This window comes from Muscardinus avellanarius (genome assembly GCF_963383645.1).
Source record: "Muscardinus avellanarius genome assembly, chromosome: 5".
NCBI lineage: Eukaryota > Metazoa > Chordata > Mammalia > Rodentia > Gliridae > Muscardinus > Muscardinus avellanarius.
This window is the reverse complement of record NC_137790.1, coordinates 33,548,750-33,565,141: the sequence shown is the minus strand read 5'-3', so window position 1 is coordinate 33,565,141 and position 16,392 is coordinate 33,548,750. Positions and strand designations below refer to the sequence as shown.

The window sequence follows — 16,392 nt, the reverse complement described above, 5'->3', positions numbered from 1 at the left end:
CATCTGTAGAACCTCCTTCTTCACCTAGAGTGCTGTTACCCATCTCTCTTTAGCTTTCGCATATTAGGGAAAGTATCTGATTTCTTATTTTTGTGACTGACTAATCTTACTTAGCATAACATCTTTCAGTTCCATCCATTTCCCTGTAAATGATATAATTGTGTTTTGATTTATGGCTGAGTAAAATCCCATTGTGCACATATCCCACAGTTTTGTAATGCATTCGTCTGTTGATAGACATCTTGGCTGGTTCCATAGTTTGGCTATGGTGAACTGTGCATTTATGAACATAGATACACATGCATCAGTTGGTAGTTTGGTTTCCTTTCTTTTGGGTAGATACCCAGAATTAGTATTGCTGGATCAAATAGTAAATTTGTTCCCATTCTTCTGAGGATGCTCCATACTGTTTTCCAAAGTGGTTACACTAATATGCATTTCCACCAACAATGTTTTAAGAGTTCCCATTTCTCCACACCCTCGCCAGCATTTGTTTTTGTTTGTGTTTTGAATGATTGCCATTTTAGTTGGATTTAGGTGAAATCTCAGGGTAATTTTGATTTGCATCTTTCTGATTGCCCATGATGTTGAGCATTTTTTCATGCTTTTATTGGCCATTTGAATTTCTTCTTTTGTGAAGTATCTATTCAACTCACTTACCCATTTTTTGATTGGATTATTTGTTTTCTTAGTGCTGAGTTTCTTGAGTTCTCTGTATATTCTAGATATTAGTCCTCTATTGGAGGAGTAGGTGACAAATTTCTTCTCCCATCCTGTTGGCTCTAGATTGGGGTTATTGACTATTTATTTATTTATTTATTTATTTATTTATTTATTTATGCGGTACTGGGGATGGACCCCAGGGACATCGTACCTCCGAACTACACTCCCAGCCCTATTTTTTAGTCTTTTTATTTTTGAAACTGGGTGTCACTGAGTTGCAAAGGACCTCACTAAGTAGCTGAGGGTGTCTGCATACCATGATCCTCCAGTCCATGTCTCCTGAATGCTGGGATTACAAGCATGCACTACTACACCCGGCGATTAATTATTGGTATTATTTTTAAAAGTTCGAAATTAGTTTTAAAGTTTTAAGAAGTTTATAAAACTTTTATCCTCCAAAGAACATTTTTTTTGGTCTGGGTAATGGTGCAAATGCAAATAGTTTAAATATATTTGCACATTTTATCTAGTTCCCAAACCCATCTATTAATTCAAAATAACCTGCAAAATAATAATCCTGTTGTTTTATCCTTTTCTGACAAGATAGATATTAGGAATTTTTTCTTGACATAATATATATATATATATATATATATATATATATACACACACACACATATATACATACATACATATATATACATATATATATTACTAAAAGAAAAATAAAAGTTATAGCATAGATGCTGATCACAAGGTATGTGTTCAACATAAATGTTTTAAATGCAATAATTATACTAAATTTGAAATTAAATAAAATTACTTCATGTCAGCATGTAAGTTGACATTCAGACAGAGAACTAGAAATATTATAAAGATAGGTAATATATTCTCTGTTCAGAAGTCCAATAGCAATAAATTTTGGTGAGGCTATGGGGAAATAGGAACTCTTCTACACTTTTGGTGGGATTTCAAGGTAGTTTAGCCACTATGGAGATCACTGTGGAGAGTCCTTAGAAAACTGTGAATGGATCTACCATATGATCCAGCCATACCATTACTGAGTATCTTTCCAAAGGGGTTTAAACCAGAGAACTATAGTATTATATGCATACCCATGTTCATAGCAGTATAATTCACAATGGCCAAATTATGGAACCAACCTAGGTGTCCATCAATAGATGAATGGATTACAAAACTATGGGAAATACACACAATGGAATTCTAGTCATTAATAAAGAACAAAATTACATCATTAGTAAGAAAATGGAAGGACCTCGAGAATATTATACTAAGTGAGATTAGCCAATCACAGAGAGTGAAGGGTAATATGTTTTCTTTAGAGTAATTGAGATACATAAGAGACTCCAGATGATAGAGAAACCTTAGTGGAGCCAAGGAGGAGATGTATGGGTAGGGAAGAGGAAGACCAAGATTCATTAATGGAAATACCACCATAAGCCATGTGTATACATGTGAATATACCAGTGTCAATCTGGTAAGTCTGTATTGGGGGTTAGGAAAGTGGGAAGGGGAGCACCAAGTACAGTATACATGTACTTAAAGACTAAGTAAGTGGTTAGTGATTTTGAAAAAAAAATGCTGCATTGCAATAGAGGCTGGGCATTACTGAGCATCTGCAATTTTTTTGGCTGTAGGAATATTCTTCCTCATCTATTATTTCCTTTGATATTCTACTTTTTAAATTTTTCATTAATGTTTTTTTCTTTTCTCATTTAATGAAAGTTTACTATTTGCTGTTGGTTTTCATTAATAATGTAGTTTTTTACATAGAAAAAAATAGAATCCAGGACTACATATTATCTGTCTTTGTTTTCTCCATGATACCCTCTTCTAATTAAATGCCCATATTTAATTACAATGTTTATTATTGTGCAGTCTGTTCAGTCATTTGGTGGTTGAAATGAAGGAAGAGTCATAGATAAGAAGTAGCACATCATATGTAGAATGAATAATGAATTCTGATTCTCAGCATGCTACAGGAAATGTGAAGTACCTCTTCCAAACATAAAAAAAAAATCTGAGACAATTCAAGAATACAGAATATATTAAAAGATAACCATATGACTGTCAGGAAGGAAATTTCCCACTTCTTTTCCATTGGAAAGAGGTTGAAATAGTAATTACTTCATGATACAAATTTAGAATGATGAACACTGCTAAGACCAGATAGGCAGAGAACTTGAAAGAGAAGTGTCCTTCATGATCTAGAGATCTGAGTTACAGCTTGACCACTAAGTCTTTACAAATTCTTCATTTTTATAATGAGACTAATAAGCTTGTTATGAGGATTACATGACTTGATACTTAATATGACTCCTTATACAGTAAACATTCATTAAACATCCAACATTGCTATCAATTTCATTATGTAGCTGGCATTATCCTTATCATTTTTATTGGGTGACATTTTCCCCTTTCCCTGATGAATTTTAATTTATTAATTTCTACGGGGAAAAGTTTGGAACACATATCTATCTGGGAGTCTTCTCTGTGAAATGGAAGGCATGGTTCAAAGGTCTTTGCCGCATGATTAGGGAACAAAATTAATTTGAGGAGCAAGGAAGCCTGGCAAGATTAGGTAGTGATGAGCCTACAGGGTGGTGAGGCACAGTCATTGTAAGCCAAGCCTTCTGCTATACTTTTGTGAATCAGTTCAAATTACAATAGATTATACAGAAGTGTATTTTATAGGTCAAGGACGACATGGTTAAAAAACCAAGGGCACTGCTCTTAAAATCAGGATACTTTTTTCTTTTTCTTTTTCTTTTCTTTTCTTTTCTTTTTTCTTTTTTTTTTTTTTTTTTTTCGGTACTGGGGATGGAATCCAGGGGCATTCTACCTCCGAGCTACACCCCCAGCCCGATTTTTTATTCTTTATTTTGAAACAAGGTCTCACTGAGTTACAGAGGGCCTCTCTAAGTAGCTGAGGCTGGCCACGAACCAAGATCCTCTTGTCTCAGCCTCCTAAAGGCTGGGATTACAAGGATACCTGGGTTTTTTTTTAAGAACTTTTTCAAATAAACACGAGTGAGAAGTTTGCTATAACTCAGCCACCTCTAGTTATGAGATATATTTGATATTGTCCAAGACCCCTGCCTACTTTACATCTCTGTTCTGAAACTTTTTACAATACTATTACGGGATACTTTATGAAGTGGAATGACTCCTTCGGATTTGCAAGTTTATGTTTATCTCTTATTTTCCACTTTGCTTCCTGTCTTCTCAACATTATGCACATAGGTTTTAAGAATATTACTCATCTTATTCTTTTCTGAAAATATGTTTACTTATGATAATGTTATTAAAACTGGTATAAAATTTTTCAGAAAATCAAATAATTCTACACTGTATTTTGTTTTAAAGGATTAATTGTAGTTAATATAGTCAAGACAAAATACTCTAGAAAATTAAAATACTCAGTGAAGCTTATGTTTGCTCTAATTTTACAAAGTGAGAGATTGAAAAGCTTTTGAGCTCAATTTTATGTACCAGCTTTTATACATAAAATGAACTTTATAAATATGAAAGAAATATAATGTCAGTGTAATATCAGAATAAACTGTAACTTATCTTTTTAGGCGATATCTATTTGAATACACTGTTCATGTTATCGGATCTTTTTCAAATTAATATTAAAATGTAAACAACGTTTAAATATAGTTTTAAATATTAAAATTTTTATATTATTCAAATAAAAACATCAGAAAATATGTACTTTGATTAAAAGAGGTGTTTGAAGAGAAAAGGAGAAGTTGTTAGAAAATCCATAAATATATGGATTTTAAAATACTGAAATTTTTGCCATGATGTTGCCAATAATTTGGATTTCATTTTTATTTTAATAATTTAAATATATACATGAATTAAGAAAACCAGACAACTGAATGATATGTGCCATATTTTTCTCAAAAGCAAATGCTTAGAATAAGTGCAACAATATTGGCTTCATGGAAGAGAGAAAAAAAATCTTAAATTCATAGTTTTATGTAGAATTTCCTGCACTCAGAGGGCAATGGTACAGCTTTATGCTTTACAGCTGCAAAAATAATTACACAAGCATTATCTAAGCAAGAAACTCTAATGGATTACATTTCGTTAGCTTTTCATTATAACTGTAAAAGCTCTAATAATATAAGAAATAGAAAAATGGCTTGATTTATCTGACTTTGATATTTTTTGCAAAACATTTTATTATTTGTTGGTTTATTTGAGATATGATCTCAATTTGTAAATAACATATAGTATTACCAAGTTGGATTTAAGCCTACCATATAAAAATTGTGCAAATTATTTACTTTTACTTGAAGTGTTTTCCTTTTAAGTGTTTCAGGGGCATTAAGAATTTTCAGAGGTGTTATCACGGATTAATAATTTTATCTAGCAGAAAAAATATGGTGCTTGTTAAGGTCAATTCATTTGCTTTATGATAAACCATGCATTTGTTTGTGGTACATTCTTTTTTTTTCTTTCTTTTTTTTTATTGGTGCACTGTATTCATACATCATAGTGGGATACAAACTTTTGTAGACATACATGCACACATCGCCCAGTTAGCCCCCACCCGATCCCCACCCCATTCTCTCCCCATCCCTCCCTCCCATGCTTGGCTTAGTGGTTGACTTCTAGTATTATAGCAATTTATCCAAAATTAAAAATGATAATCTCACATAACAGTTTCATTTGTCTGATACCAAGCTTTTGATGACTTATAGATAACATTTCAATATTTCTTTTTACTTTCTTTCTTACGAGAGAATATTTTTTTTTTAGGTGAAACTATCATATATTTATATATTTATTTTTCAGAAAAAAAATCTATCCTAATATGGAATATGGACTCTAGATACCCAAAACGATCTTGAAAAAGTACAAAGCTAGAAGATATATATTTTCTGATTTCAAGCCATATAAAGCTACAATAATTGAAACAGTGTAGTACTACTCTAAAGGCAGATATATAAACCATTGGAGTTAAATAAAAGCCTAGAGCTAAATTCTTCCCTATATTGTCAAGTTATTTTTGACAAGGTTTCCACGAACATTTGGTGGTGGAAATAATAATCTTTTAACTAAATATTATTGAAACATAATAATTACATGGAAAAGAATAAAGTTGGACCCTTACCTAATCCCATATACAAATATTAACTCAAAATAGATAAAAGACCTAAATATAAATCTTAAGACTATAAACTTTTAGGAGAAAATCTGGGTCATAAAACCTCACAACATTTAAATTGGCAGTGATTTCTTGGATATGATTTCAATGGCACAGGCAACAGAAGAGTATACAAACTCCCTAAAAAAAAAAAAATATTATATATCCAAAGACAATGTAACCAGAGTTAACAGTTACTAATATAATGGGATAAAATATTTCCAAATGCTATATCTGAAGGTATATTAATATTCCAACTAGAATCCTAAAAATTAGCAACAATAAAGGCAAACAATACCCTTTAGAGATAGGTTAAAGACTAACATAAATAATGAATCTCCACAGATAACCAATCTTAGTTGTCTGTTGGATGGAAAATCTTGTTTCTCTGGTTCTGGTGTGTGTTACCTATTTCTTCTTTGTAGTTAATCTCTTTGAGTATTTTCTCTAGTGCTGGTTTTGAAGACATAAATTCCTTCAGTTTCTGTTTGTCATGGAAGCTTCTTATTTCTCCATCTAATTTGATAGAAAGTTTTGCTGGGTAGGAAATTTTTGGCTGGTAGTTGTTTTCTTTCAGAGTTTGTAATATGTTACTCTAAGCCCTTCTGGCTCTCATGACTTGGTTTGGGAAGTCTGGAGTGATTCTAATTGGTTTGCCTCTGAATGTCACTTGGCCCTTTGTTTTTGTTGCCTTTAAGATTCTCTGCTTGGCTTCCACATTGGTCATTTTGATGACCTCTCCTCCGATCCTGTCTAAAGGGAGTTCTATAAGTTTCCTGGACCTTTGTATCAACCTCTTGCTCTATGTTTGGAAAATTTTTCTGCTATTACTTCCTTGAAGAGATTGTTGATCCCTTTGGTTTCACTTTCTTTTCCCTCCTCTATTCCAATTATTCTTAGGTTAAATCTCTTAAAATGGGCCCATATTTCTTCAATGTCAGATTCCTGCTGTTGGATATTTTTTTCTAGATTAGAAACTATGCGTTCATTTTTGGAATGATCATCTTCTAAGAGCAAGATTCTGTTCTCCATGTCGTCTAATCGGTTGTTTGTGCTTTGAATTGAGGCCTTTACTTCATTAATTTCATCCTTTATCTCTTTTTGGCTCTCTCTTAGTTCTTTTCGAAGCACCTCTATTATTTCTACATTTATTTTCCTGATTTGATCTTCTAGAAATCTCTGATTTTCTGTTTTATCGGGTTCTGATGTTGTGGGGTTGTGGGCATTCATTGCTCCAGTATTATTCCTCTTTCCCATGATTTCGGAAGTTTGTGCCTTCTCTGGGTTCTTCCCTTGGGTCACTATGACTTCACTTAAGGTGCTCTGGATCTCGAGTGTGTAGTATCTCAGACCTCACTACTCCTTTACTGGGTTGTATCACAGTGTCTTCGACCCAGGGAGTCGATAGAGGCTGCTTTAGACTGTGGGGGGTGCCAGGTTGCGCATTCTCCTTTGGTGTGATATCTCTGCCACTGCCACTCCCCCACTGAGTCAAGTCCAAGGGAGTACAGTACTGGGATTTCTCCTCTGTGGCCCGCAATTTGACTCACTGTTCTTGAGTACGCAGATGGAGCTGTACTGGATTCGGTGAATTCTCTGCTGCTGCCGCCAGTGGCAATATGGTGCCGCTGCTACTCCCTCGGTCGTGAGGCTGGCGTATTTCTTGGTTTTGATTTCCACTCTGAATCCCTGCAGCGTGTGCTGAGCTCAGCCACTGGGAGCTTTAGATTTTACCTGCGGTGAGAAATCGCGCCTGGCTGTTCCGCAGCAACTCACCTCGGCTTGCTGTAGCTGTCCGGTGAATTTGCCGCTGTCGCCGGCAGTATGGTGCTGCTGCCGCGTCCTCGGGCGTGAGGCCGATGTATCTCCTGTGTGGCTCTGAGCTCAGTTCTCAGTCCACTTTCTCTCTGGAGCCTGGTGATTTTTTTGTTTCTCTGGTGATGGTGTTTTCTGGCTATGAAAGGCGCTGATTTTGTGGTAATGGAGATTGGTTGTTAGCGGGGCTCTTAAGCCCCGCTTTTCTCGGTGGCCATCTTCCCGGAAGTCCCCTGTTTGTGGTACATTCTTAACACCTAGTAATAACATAAGCTTATAAATAGTGAGAGTCTTCATATTCTTTTATTATGTGGGAAGGGCAGCCAGAGTTTTCAGTTCAACAAGGTTATCTTTGTGTTTATGTATTTGATTAGTGTTGTACAGTATTGAATTTAGAATGAACCACAGTTTGATTCTGTCATATTTTCTATATTTTTTCCTTTAACTATTTTTTCCAAATATTAGGAAACAAGACTTTGAAGCACGATTTTCCAGGCATTAGCATAGTCAGATCGTTCCAAAGTTGCCTCAATAAATTTTTAAAAGCACTGCTTTAGCCAGGCATGGTGGCACATGCCTGTAATCCCAGAACTTTGGAGGCTGAGACAAGAGTAATCAGAGTTCAAGGCCAACTTCAGCAATTCAGTGAGACCCTGTTTCAAAATAAAAAATAATGTGGAACTGGGAGTATAGCTCAGTGGTAGGATACCCCTGGCTGCTGGGTCTGAGTTTAATCCCTAGTCACATACACACACACACACACACACACACACACACACACACACACACGTATACTAAGTTGGTATAGAGGAAGGGAAAGTAAAAAAAAAGAGGAAACAATGTACTTTTGTAAAGTTACATATTTGCTTGGGGTTTTAAAAACAAACACCACATGTGGTTGTGATTTTTGAAACAGTGCTTTGGATATAAGTTAGTAGCAATGTAGTGATTCATCCATGAAAAGATTTTAAATATCTTTGGAACAAAAGATGCCCATTCTACTATATAGTTATAGCATCAAATAGTCAATTCAGTCGATCTTAAGATATAAATCATCTTTATCACTCAAAATTTGTATACATAGCACACCAATAAATATTTTAAGTCATATATTAAATTAGGTTTCTAAACTGGTTTACATTTTATTACAGACAGGATCAATGGAATTGGAGTAGGGGATAGTTAACTATTTACTAGACATTATACTGAAGTGTGTTTCTCCTTGTCTTTTTAGTAAATAAGGGAACAAAGATAATCAGCCACCTGTTCAAGATTACATATCTAGCAAATAAAAGAGCTGTGGTTTAAGACCCATGAATGCCTTCTAATGCACAATTATTTATTATCCAGTTAATGAGACCAGAACTGTTTCTAGAATTCTTACTTGGTTAATTTTTTATTTTCCTACAGGCACAGAGTGAATAATAGTGCTTGTTTTTTAGTATGTACATTGTATATTAGTATCCAATTAAGATCATAGTAATGAATTATTTACTCCTCCACACTAAAGGGGCAATAGTAGAAATGGGGCAAGTAATATATTTAATCCTAAGTAAGTCTGAAATAATATACAATAAAATATCTCAACAACTTAGAACATAAGAAGTAATGCTGTTGGTAGCAGCATTGTTATCATTATTGATGCCTTCTAACTCTCCCTCATTTTGTGATAATGGAAAAAGTCAATGATTTTTAAAATATTTACTTTTCAACTGTGTACAAAGTTTTATTCATATTTCAATTATAATGATATAATATTTTACATTATTTTTAATATCCATCTAATTTTTCAAGTAAATGTGTGCCTAGAAATATCTTTACTTTTTAATATTTTTATCTTATGTGTATATGATTTAATTATAGAATATCACCAGATGTGCCTTGTAAGTTAATGGAGGATTCAGTTACATTCATTAATGTATGAATAAAAAAAATTTAGACAACAGGCAGGAAAGAAATGCCAGTTAAAATGAGGACAAATGCTAAGTGTGAAGGCTATCAGGGGCAGACCCTACTCGCGTGGTTGCTTAAGGCCAAATATCTTTATTAAGTTGCAAATTTTTCTTTAAGTAGATTTTTTTTTTTTTTTTGGGTGGTACTGGGATTCCTGGAAGCCCTTCTACCTCTGGGCTACACTTCCAGACTTATTTTATACTTCTTTATTTTTGGAAACAGGGTCAGTCCCTAAAGCTAGCGCAGCTGACTTCGAACCTGCGCGATCCTCCTGTCTCTGCCTCCCAAGCGCAGGGACTACAAGCATGCGTCATCACGCCTGGCTAGATTTTTTTTTTTTTTTTTTTTTTGTGGTACTGGTGGTGGAACCCAGAGGCTTTCTACCTCCTTGCTATACTGCCAGACCTTTTACATATTTTATTTGGAAACAGGTTCTCACTAAGTTGCTGAAAACCTCACTAAGTAGCTGATGCTGGCTTCGAACCTGTGCGATCCTCCTGTCTCAGCCTCCCAAGCACAGGGATTACAAGCGTGTGCCAGCACGCCCGGCTACATATGTATTTTTAAGAATCACATTGCAATAGCTATTCATAATAGTTTATTCTAACATATGTTTCTTTTGCTGATATTCAGAGAAGGATTGTGCACATAGCTCTTGAGCATAATGATTTCATTTTGTTCCTACAGTACTACGGGATGACTTCAGACAAAACCCTTCTGATGTCATGGTGGCGGTAGGGGAGCCTGCAGTCATGGAATGCCAGCCTCCTCGAGGCCATCCTGAGCCCACCATCTCCTGGAAGAAGGATGGCTCTCCACTGGATGATAAAGACGAAAGAATCACTGTGAGTACTTCATCCCACAGTGGGGGATGCTTGAAGTTTTAATTGGACATATCTTCACTCAAGAAAAAGAGAAAAGTGAAGTAGGTTCTTAGACAAGGGTTGGAGCTAGCGCTCATTTCCAGTTCTTTTAAAATAACTGTTTCAATTCTCCCTGTGTGGGCATGAAAATAAGCAAAGAAAATGCATGGTGATGTTTAGTTTAAAGATCAGTTAAAGAAAAACTGTTATTTCTATTTTAGTGTCTTGGAGCTAACACTTTTATGTAGACCTAATTATTATTGTAACTCAGAGCGTATAACTTTTCCATGTATTACAGTTAAAAGTGTTTTCTATAAAAATTAGTTATATAATTATGTTTCCTGAAGACTTCATAAGTCACTTCAGTATTTTTTTATGTCTTTCTCCTTTTGTATAAGGTGCTTTACTATACTATAGAATAGTATTCTTTCTAAAAAAATGAAATCTCATTCTTAATGATGGTCATTGATGGATTTATCTTATAAACTAAAATCATGTGAATAGATTATTGGTTTTCAACTGCATGTACTGATATAAGTAGAGAATGACCTGTTCTGTGGTAAGTCCTAGTGTATTTTCTTTTGGATGGCATAAAGACTGTATGACTTCTTTGCTGGTTCTGTTTCCCTGAAACAACTCAATTAACCCAGTGCTTATTGATTCTATGATTGTGCAGTCTTCTTCAGAATTTCCTTTGTTCTGCGCACACACTCAGAGACATCTATTACAACTTCATTGGCTAGGATTTTAAATTTTCTAGGAGAATGTGTATATATCAGGAAAAAAGTTACTGCTAAAGAGCAAAGTTATAATACAGACCAAATAAATCTAACAAATGCTTACACTTGTCCTGAACAGCCACTTAGCCATATTAACCCAATAATTAAATGCTGAGAAAAACAGAGAAGGATGTGGAAGTCAAATATGGTTGGGTCCTTGAAAGAAAAATCAAGAAATTTTTCCTGCACTGATAAGAATTAGAATGAATCAAAAAATTCTAGGGACTGGAGAGAGGACGACCTAGCTCTACTTTTAAGAAGTATTGAATATTCACGTGCTAAGGTGAAAACTGTATGTGGAAACACTGGCTTTGGGAAATGATGTCGAAATCACAGGGGAATAGAGAATGTAGGAACAAATGCCTCCCTTGTTATTGGTAAGAGAATCAGTGTATGCACAATTAGAATGAAAATCTTTTACCATTAAAAACATATTCCAAGATATTCCAAGATGTCCATCAACAGATGAATGGGTTGCAAAATTATGGGATATGTACAGAATGAAATTTTTCTCAGCCATAAAGAAGAATAAAATTATGTCATTTTCAGGGAAATGGATGGAACTGGAGAATATTATGCTAAGTTAGATTAGTCAGTCACAAAAAGTAAAAATTCAGATGCTCTTCCTAATATGCAGGAGCTAGGGAGAAAAGGGGTCACAGGAGGAACTCTGGAAGAGGAAGGAGAAACCTTAGAAAAGCAAATCAGGTGACCTATCTGAGGGGGATGTAATTGGGTAAGAGGGAAACTCCCTAATGCACATGATGTACATTCACAGACATAGAAAAATCAATCAGTAAACCAAACACGAGAAAGAGACAGTGGGGAGGGAATGGGTTGGGAGTTGGGTAGGGCTAAATAAATGTTGTGTGCATGTATGCCTTTACCATCTTGTACTCCATTAGGGTATATGGCTACAATGCACCAATCATAAAACCATATATTCCAGATCATTTCATGACTATAATCTATAATTCCCATTTGTCTACCTTAATAATTTAAACACATTGAAACCATTATGATCCTTGATTTTCCTCATGTTTTGCTGATTACCTATTTGAGTTTAATAAAATTTAATGCCCAAATCCTAAATGTTCTGGATACAGAATTAAAAAACAAAAGTTGTTGAGTGATTTTGTGGAGAATGTATTCTAAGAGAATATATACAGAAAAAATTAAATAAGTTTATATTTAATTTGTTAAATAAAATAAGTCCTATCAAATTAAAATATTTAGTGGTAGTGGAATTTATTAGAGTTTGGGAACAATTGAAATTTTAAGTAGCCTAATCAAAGAATGTTTCACGGAAAAACTTGAAAAAATAAGAGGAAGGGAACTATACAAGTATCTGGAAAAAATATTGTTTGGGGAAGATAAAACAGTGAATTCAGAAACCTTAAGGGGATGCCAGAGAACACTTTTACTAAACAGCAAAGAGTCTATGTGGGTTGAGGGAGTGATTGAGTGAAGGAGAGATTTGTAGGAGACAGTACAGGGGGCAGAGGTAATAGGCAGTCAGACTGAGTAGGACCTTCCAAGCACTTTGGTTTTTCTCCTGAGTAAGGTGGGAAGAAGGGATGGGAGGCTTCTGGGCAGTAGCTTGTGCGGTGTTGAGAACACACTGGAGGGTGGCAGTGTAGGAAACAGTGAGACCCATTGGGAGATTTTACAGTAATCCAGGTAAGAGAAGAATGATGGTGTGTGCAGGTCCTTAAGGGAGGCCAGGTATGGAGAAGTTACATTCTGAATAGAATATAGAGCAATTGGCTAGTAAAATTTGCTAACAAATTGGATGTGGTTTGCGAGAAATAATACCGTCAAGGGTTACCTTCATTTGTTTGCCCGTAAAAGTGAAAAGGTACAGATGCCATTAAATTCAATGTCATTGATTATATAAGAAGGTTTAGGATGAGACATATCAAGAGCACAGTTTTACAAATGATATTTTCAAAATTCTTTTCAGAAATCTGAATATTTGTCAAACAGGCAGTTTCATATGTCAGAAATTCAGAGTTGAGATTGATGGAAGAGGAAAAAAATGGTAGGCATATTAAATAGTTGTTACAATATAGTCCTCTCCTGTTGAGCAGATGAAAGATGCTCTTCTCAGCCTCCTGTTCTAGAACAAACCTAATTGACTCTTTTATCTTCATGGATTCTGAGTAAAAAAAAAAAAAGTACAAAACTTGAATGAACCTTGGGTACTCTATTTACCACTATGCGAACAGAGAAGCCACATGTCCTAGATAGAACACTACAACGTGGAGGACACTTTGAAAACCTGGGCTCTTGTGTTCAGTGCAAAAGCACTTTCCACTCCACACCGCAGGCTCCCTGTGACAGAGACGTAGACAGAATGAGCAATTAATCATTGAGGTATTAAGTCTCTGAACTTTTCTTACCACAGCATAATATAACCAATCCTGATGAATAGGGAACTCAATGGTGTATATACTATGTAAAGATTGGAGACTAAAACCATCAAGAGGATGATTATAGGTAGTAAGAAATAGAGATCCAAGGCTTAGCTCTCAGGGAGAAGAGGAAGGAAGAGCAGCAGAAATGGAGAGGAAGCAGTCAGTGAAAAAGAAGGAAAACCAAAAAGGCAGCCAAGGAAAAACAACATTCTAAAGAGGGGGCAGCCATCAAGTGAGGTGTAGCTGGTGGCTCACGTTGTATGAGGATGGAGAATTCACCACTGGATTTAACAGTGTGGTGGTTACTTATGGATGACCCTGAGAAGAGCCATTTTGGTAGAATGGTAGAGGTTAAAATCTCACTGAACTGATTCAAAACAGACTGGAAAGATTAAATTAGAGTATGTACAGGGACTCTTTTGTGTTGTATCTCATATGGTAGATAAAAATAAAAAAAGTGATAGTAATCTTGTATTTTGAAAGCTCCCCATTAATTTTGAAGGTTATGTTTTGTGAATGTTAACTTTTGCAGAATTCACAGCTTAAAACGACTCTAGTAAATTTGGTTTTTAAAAAAATCTTGGAAATTCCTGCTGTAGCCTGTGTTGAATTAAACAAAACTTTATCATTTATGCCAAAATATTTAATGTATTTTAGAATTTTCACTTACTTTCCTTGTTTAGAGAGAGTCCATCCTCTAATCAAAAAGCACTAGTTACCCAACTCCATCAGTAGAGTCAGTACAGGAACCACTTCCAATCAGTAACCAAAAAATTTAAGTTGTACCAAGCTATGACTATGAAATGGTGCCAAGAGGTTAATCTATAAATCATTTAAAATCATTTAAATGCTGGCAAAATGATGATCCACAATAGTGTTCCATATGTCAGGAAGTTGTAACATCTGAAACTTTTACTATATCTAAGACCATCTGTGTGTTTTGTATAAATTATGACTGTTGAACTGATAAAACAGTAGAGGTAAAAAGCATATTTATACATTTAGGGGGAATGAATAGATTAAAAAATCAGCAGTTTGGTTGAAATCACTGTTCTTATTTAGGTCATAATTGTTTTTGTTTTATTTCTTTCCGTTAGGCAAAATTAAAATTGAGTAATTAAAATAGCAACAAAAATCTTAGTCATATGTAGAATGCATGCCATTTCCAATTCTTCTTTTCAAAAATTGAGAATAAATTCTTAGTAGATGTTGGTTACTAGATATTTTATGTGATTCTTCTTTCTAAAGCTTCATACTCATTTTGTTTGTTAATGTACTTTGCCAAATGTGGTGAGTACAGAAGAATAGGAGATTAAAGCACATGGTATTTTTTATGAAATGCAATTGAAGAAGGCATGGTTATTGCTACAGTTTTAGTTATAGGAATTTCTAGAGTTCTTTAATGTGGTGGCTTTCTTTGTTGAAAAGTTAAAGAACATATCTCCCAGCTGTGAGAACACAGACACACCCTACATAAAGCGAAAATATGTAACTGAATTGTAGCTGCACCTGTATTTTTTATATTCTTAAGGCATTTCTTTTTGCATTGGCCTGAAATCTGAGCCAAATATTAGATCCATGATGATTATAAAGCAGGAATATATAAATAATATTTTCTTATTCTACCACATGACAAGAGAATCCGTTAAAACTCTTTTGGCATATATTTTTTAGAAAAAAAGAGGTCTTAAATAATGTTTGTCTCTAGTGTCTTCCTTTTCTTGACATGAATGTTTATATTTAGAGTTAGATATAGTTTGACTAGCAAGCTGAATTGAATTGATTTATTTTCTGTGTTTGAAACTAGGTCATAACCATCTTTATGAACAAATGTTTTCATAGAGATGAATGAGATAACTGAGAATTTTTCTTTTTGATATGCTGAGATGTTCATATGAACCTTACAAAAAGTGATATATGTATTTTGATTGACTAAATTTTGGTAATATTATAATATTAAGATATTTTTAAGTGCATAAAAAGAGAATGTTAACTTTAGAAAACAAATGGAAGCCGGGCGTGGTGGTACATGCTTGTAATCCCAGCATTCAGGAGGCTGAGACCAGAGGATTGCACTTCAAGGGCAGCGTCAGCTACATAGCTAGGCCCTTGCAACTCAGTGAGACCCTGTTTCTAAAAATAAAAAGATTAAAAAATAGTACTGAGGGTGTAGCTCGGAGGTAAAATGCCCCTGAGTTCCATCCCAAGTACTGAAAAAAAAAAGAAAGAAAAAAGAAAAGAAAAAAGAAAACAAATGAATACAAAAAATTAAAATAATTTCCTGTTAAATTAAAAAGTAAAATGCCTTTGAATTGAATAAAAAGTTAAATTTATTATAAACATGACAACTATTTTGCTAGATTATAAAAGGCCTTAAATATTCAAAAAGATGGCCACTTACAAGATTAGTTCAAACAAAAGCTAAAATGTATATTTATAAAGGTTCAAAGGAAACTTTAGTATGATTTTGGATTTCTGCATAGAATGAGATATCTCTTCCAGATAAGTACTAAAATGTTGCAATCAGCAAGCTCATTGAGAGAGAGGAAAAGGTTACTCAGTCCAAAACATTGTAAAAATATAGTAAGTCTATTAAGAACTGAGCCCATTTTTAAATAATTATTGACTTGGATGATTTTAATATTGTTTAAGGCTTTGTATTCAGCCCTTTTGCTTAAGTGTGTCATGAAAATTAATTGTAAATGCTCTTTTACTTAAGT

General features: G+C 34.4%; 1 protein-coding gene across 1 annotated transcript in view; it reads left to right on the top strand.

The window, feature by feature from the left end:
- Nucleotides 1–16,392, top strand: part of ROBO1 (roundabout guidance receptor 1) — a gene marked incomplete at both ends in the record, with an annotated part of 827,137 nt that overhangs the window by 663,050 nt on the left and 147,695 nt on the right. The window contains one exon of the mRNA XM_080696486.1: nucleotides 10,301–10,458. Within this exon, the coding sequence (XP_080552612.1) occupies nucleotides 10,301–10,458 (158 nt within the window). The remainder of the gene's footprint in view (nucleotides 1–10,300; nucleotides 10,459–16,392) is intronic.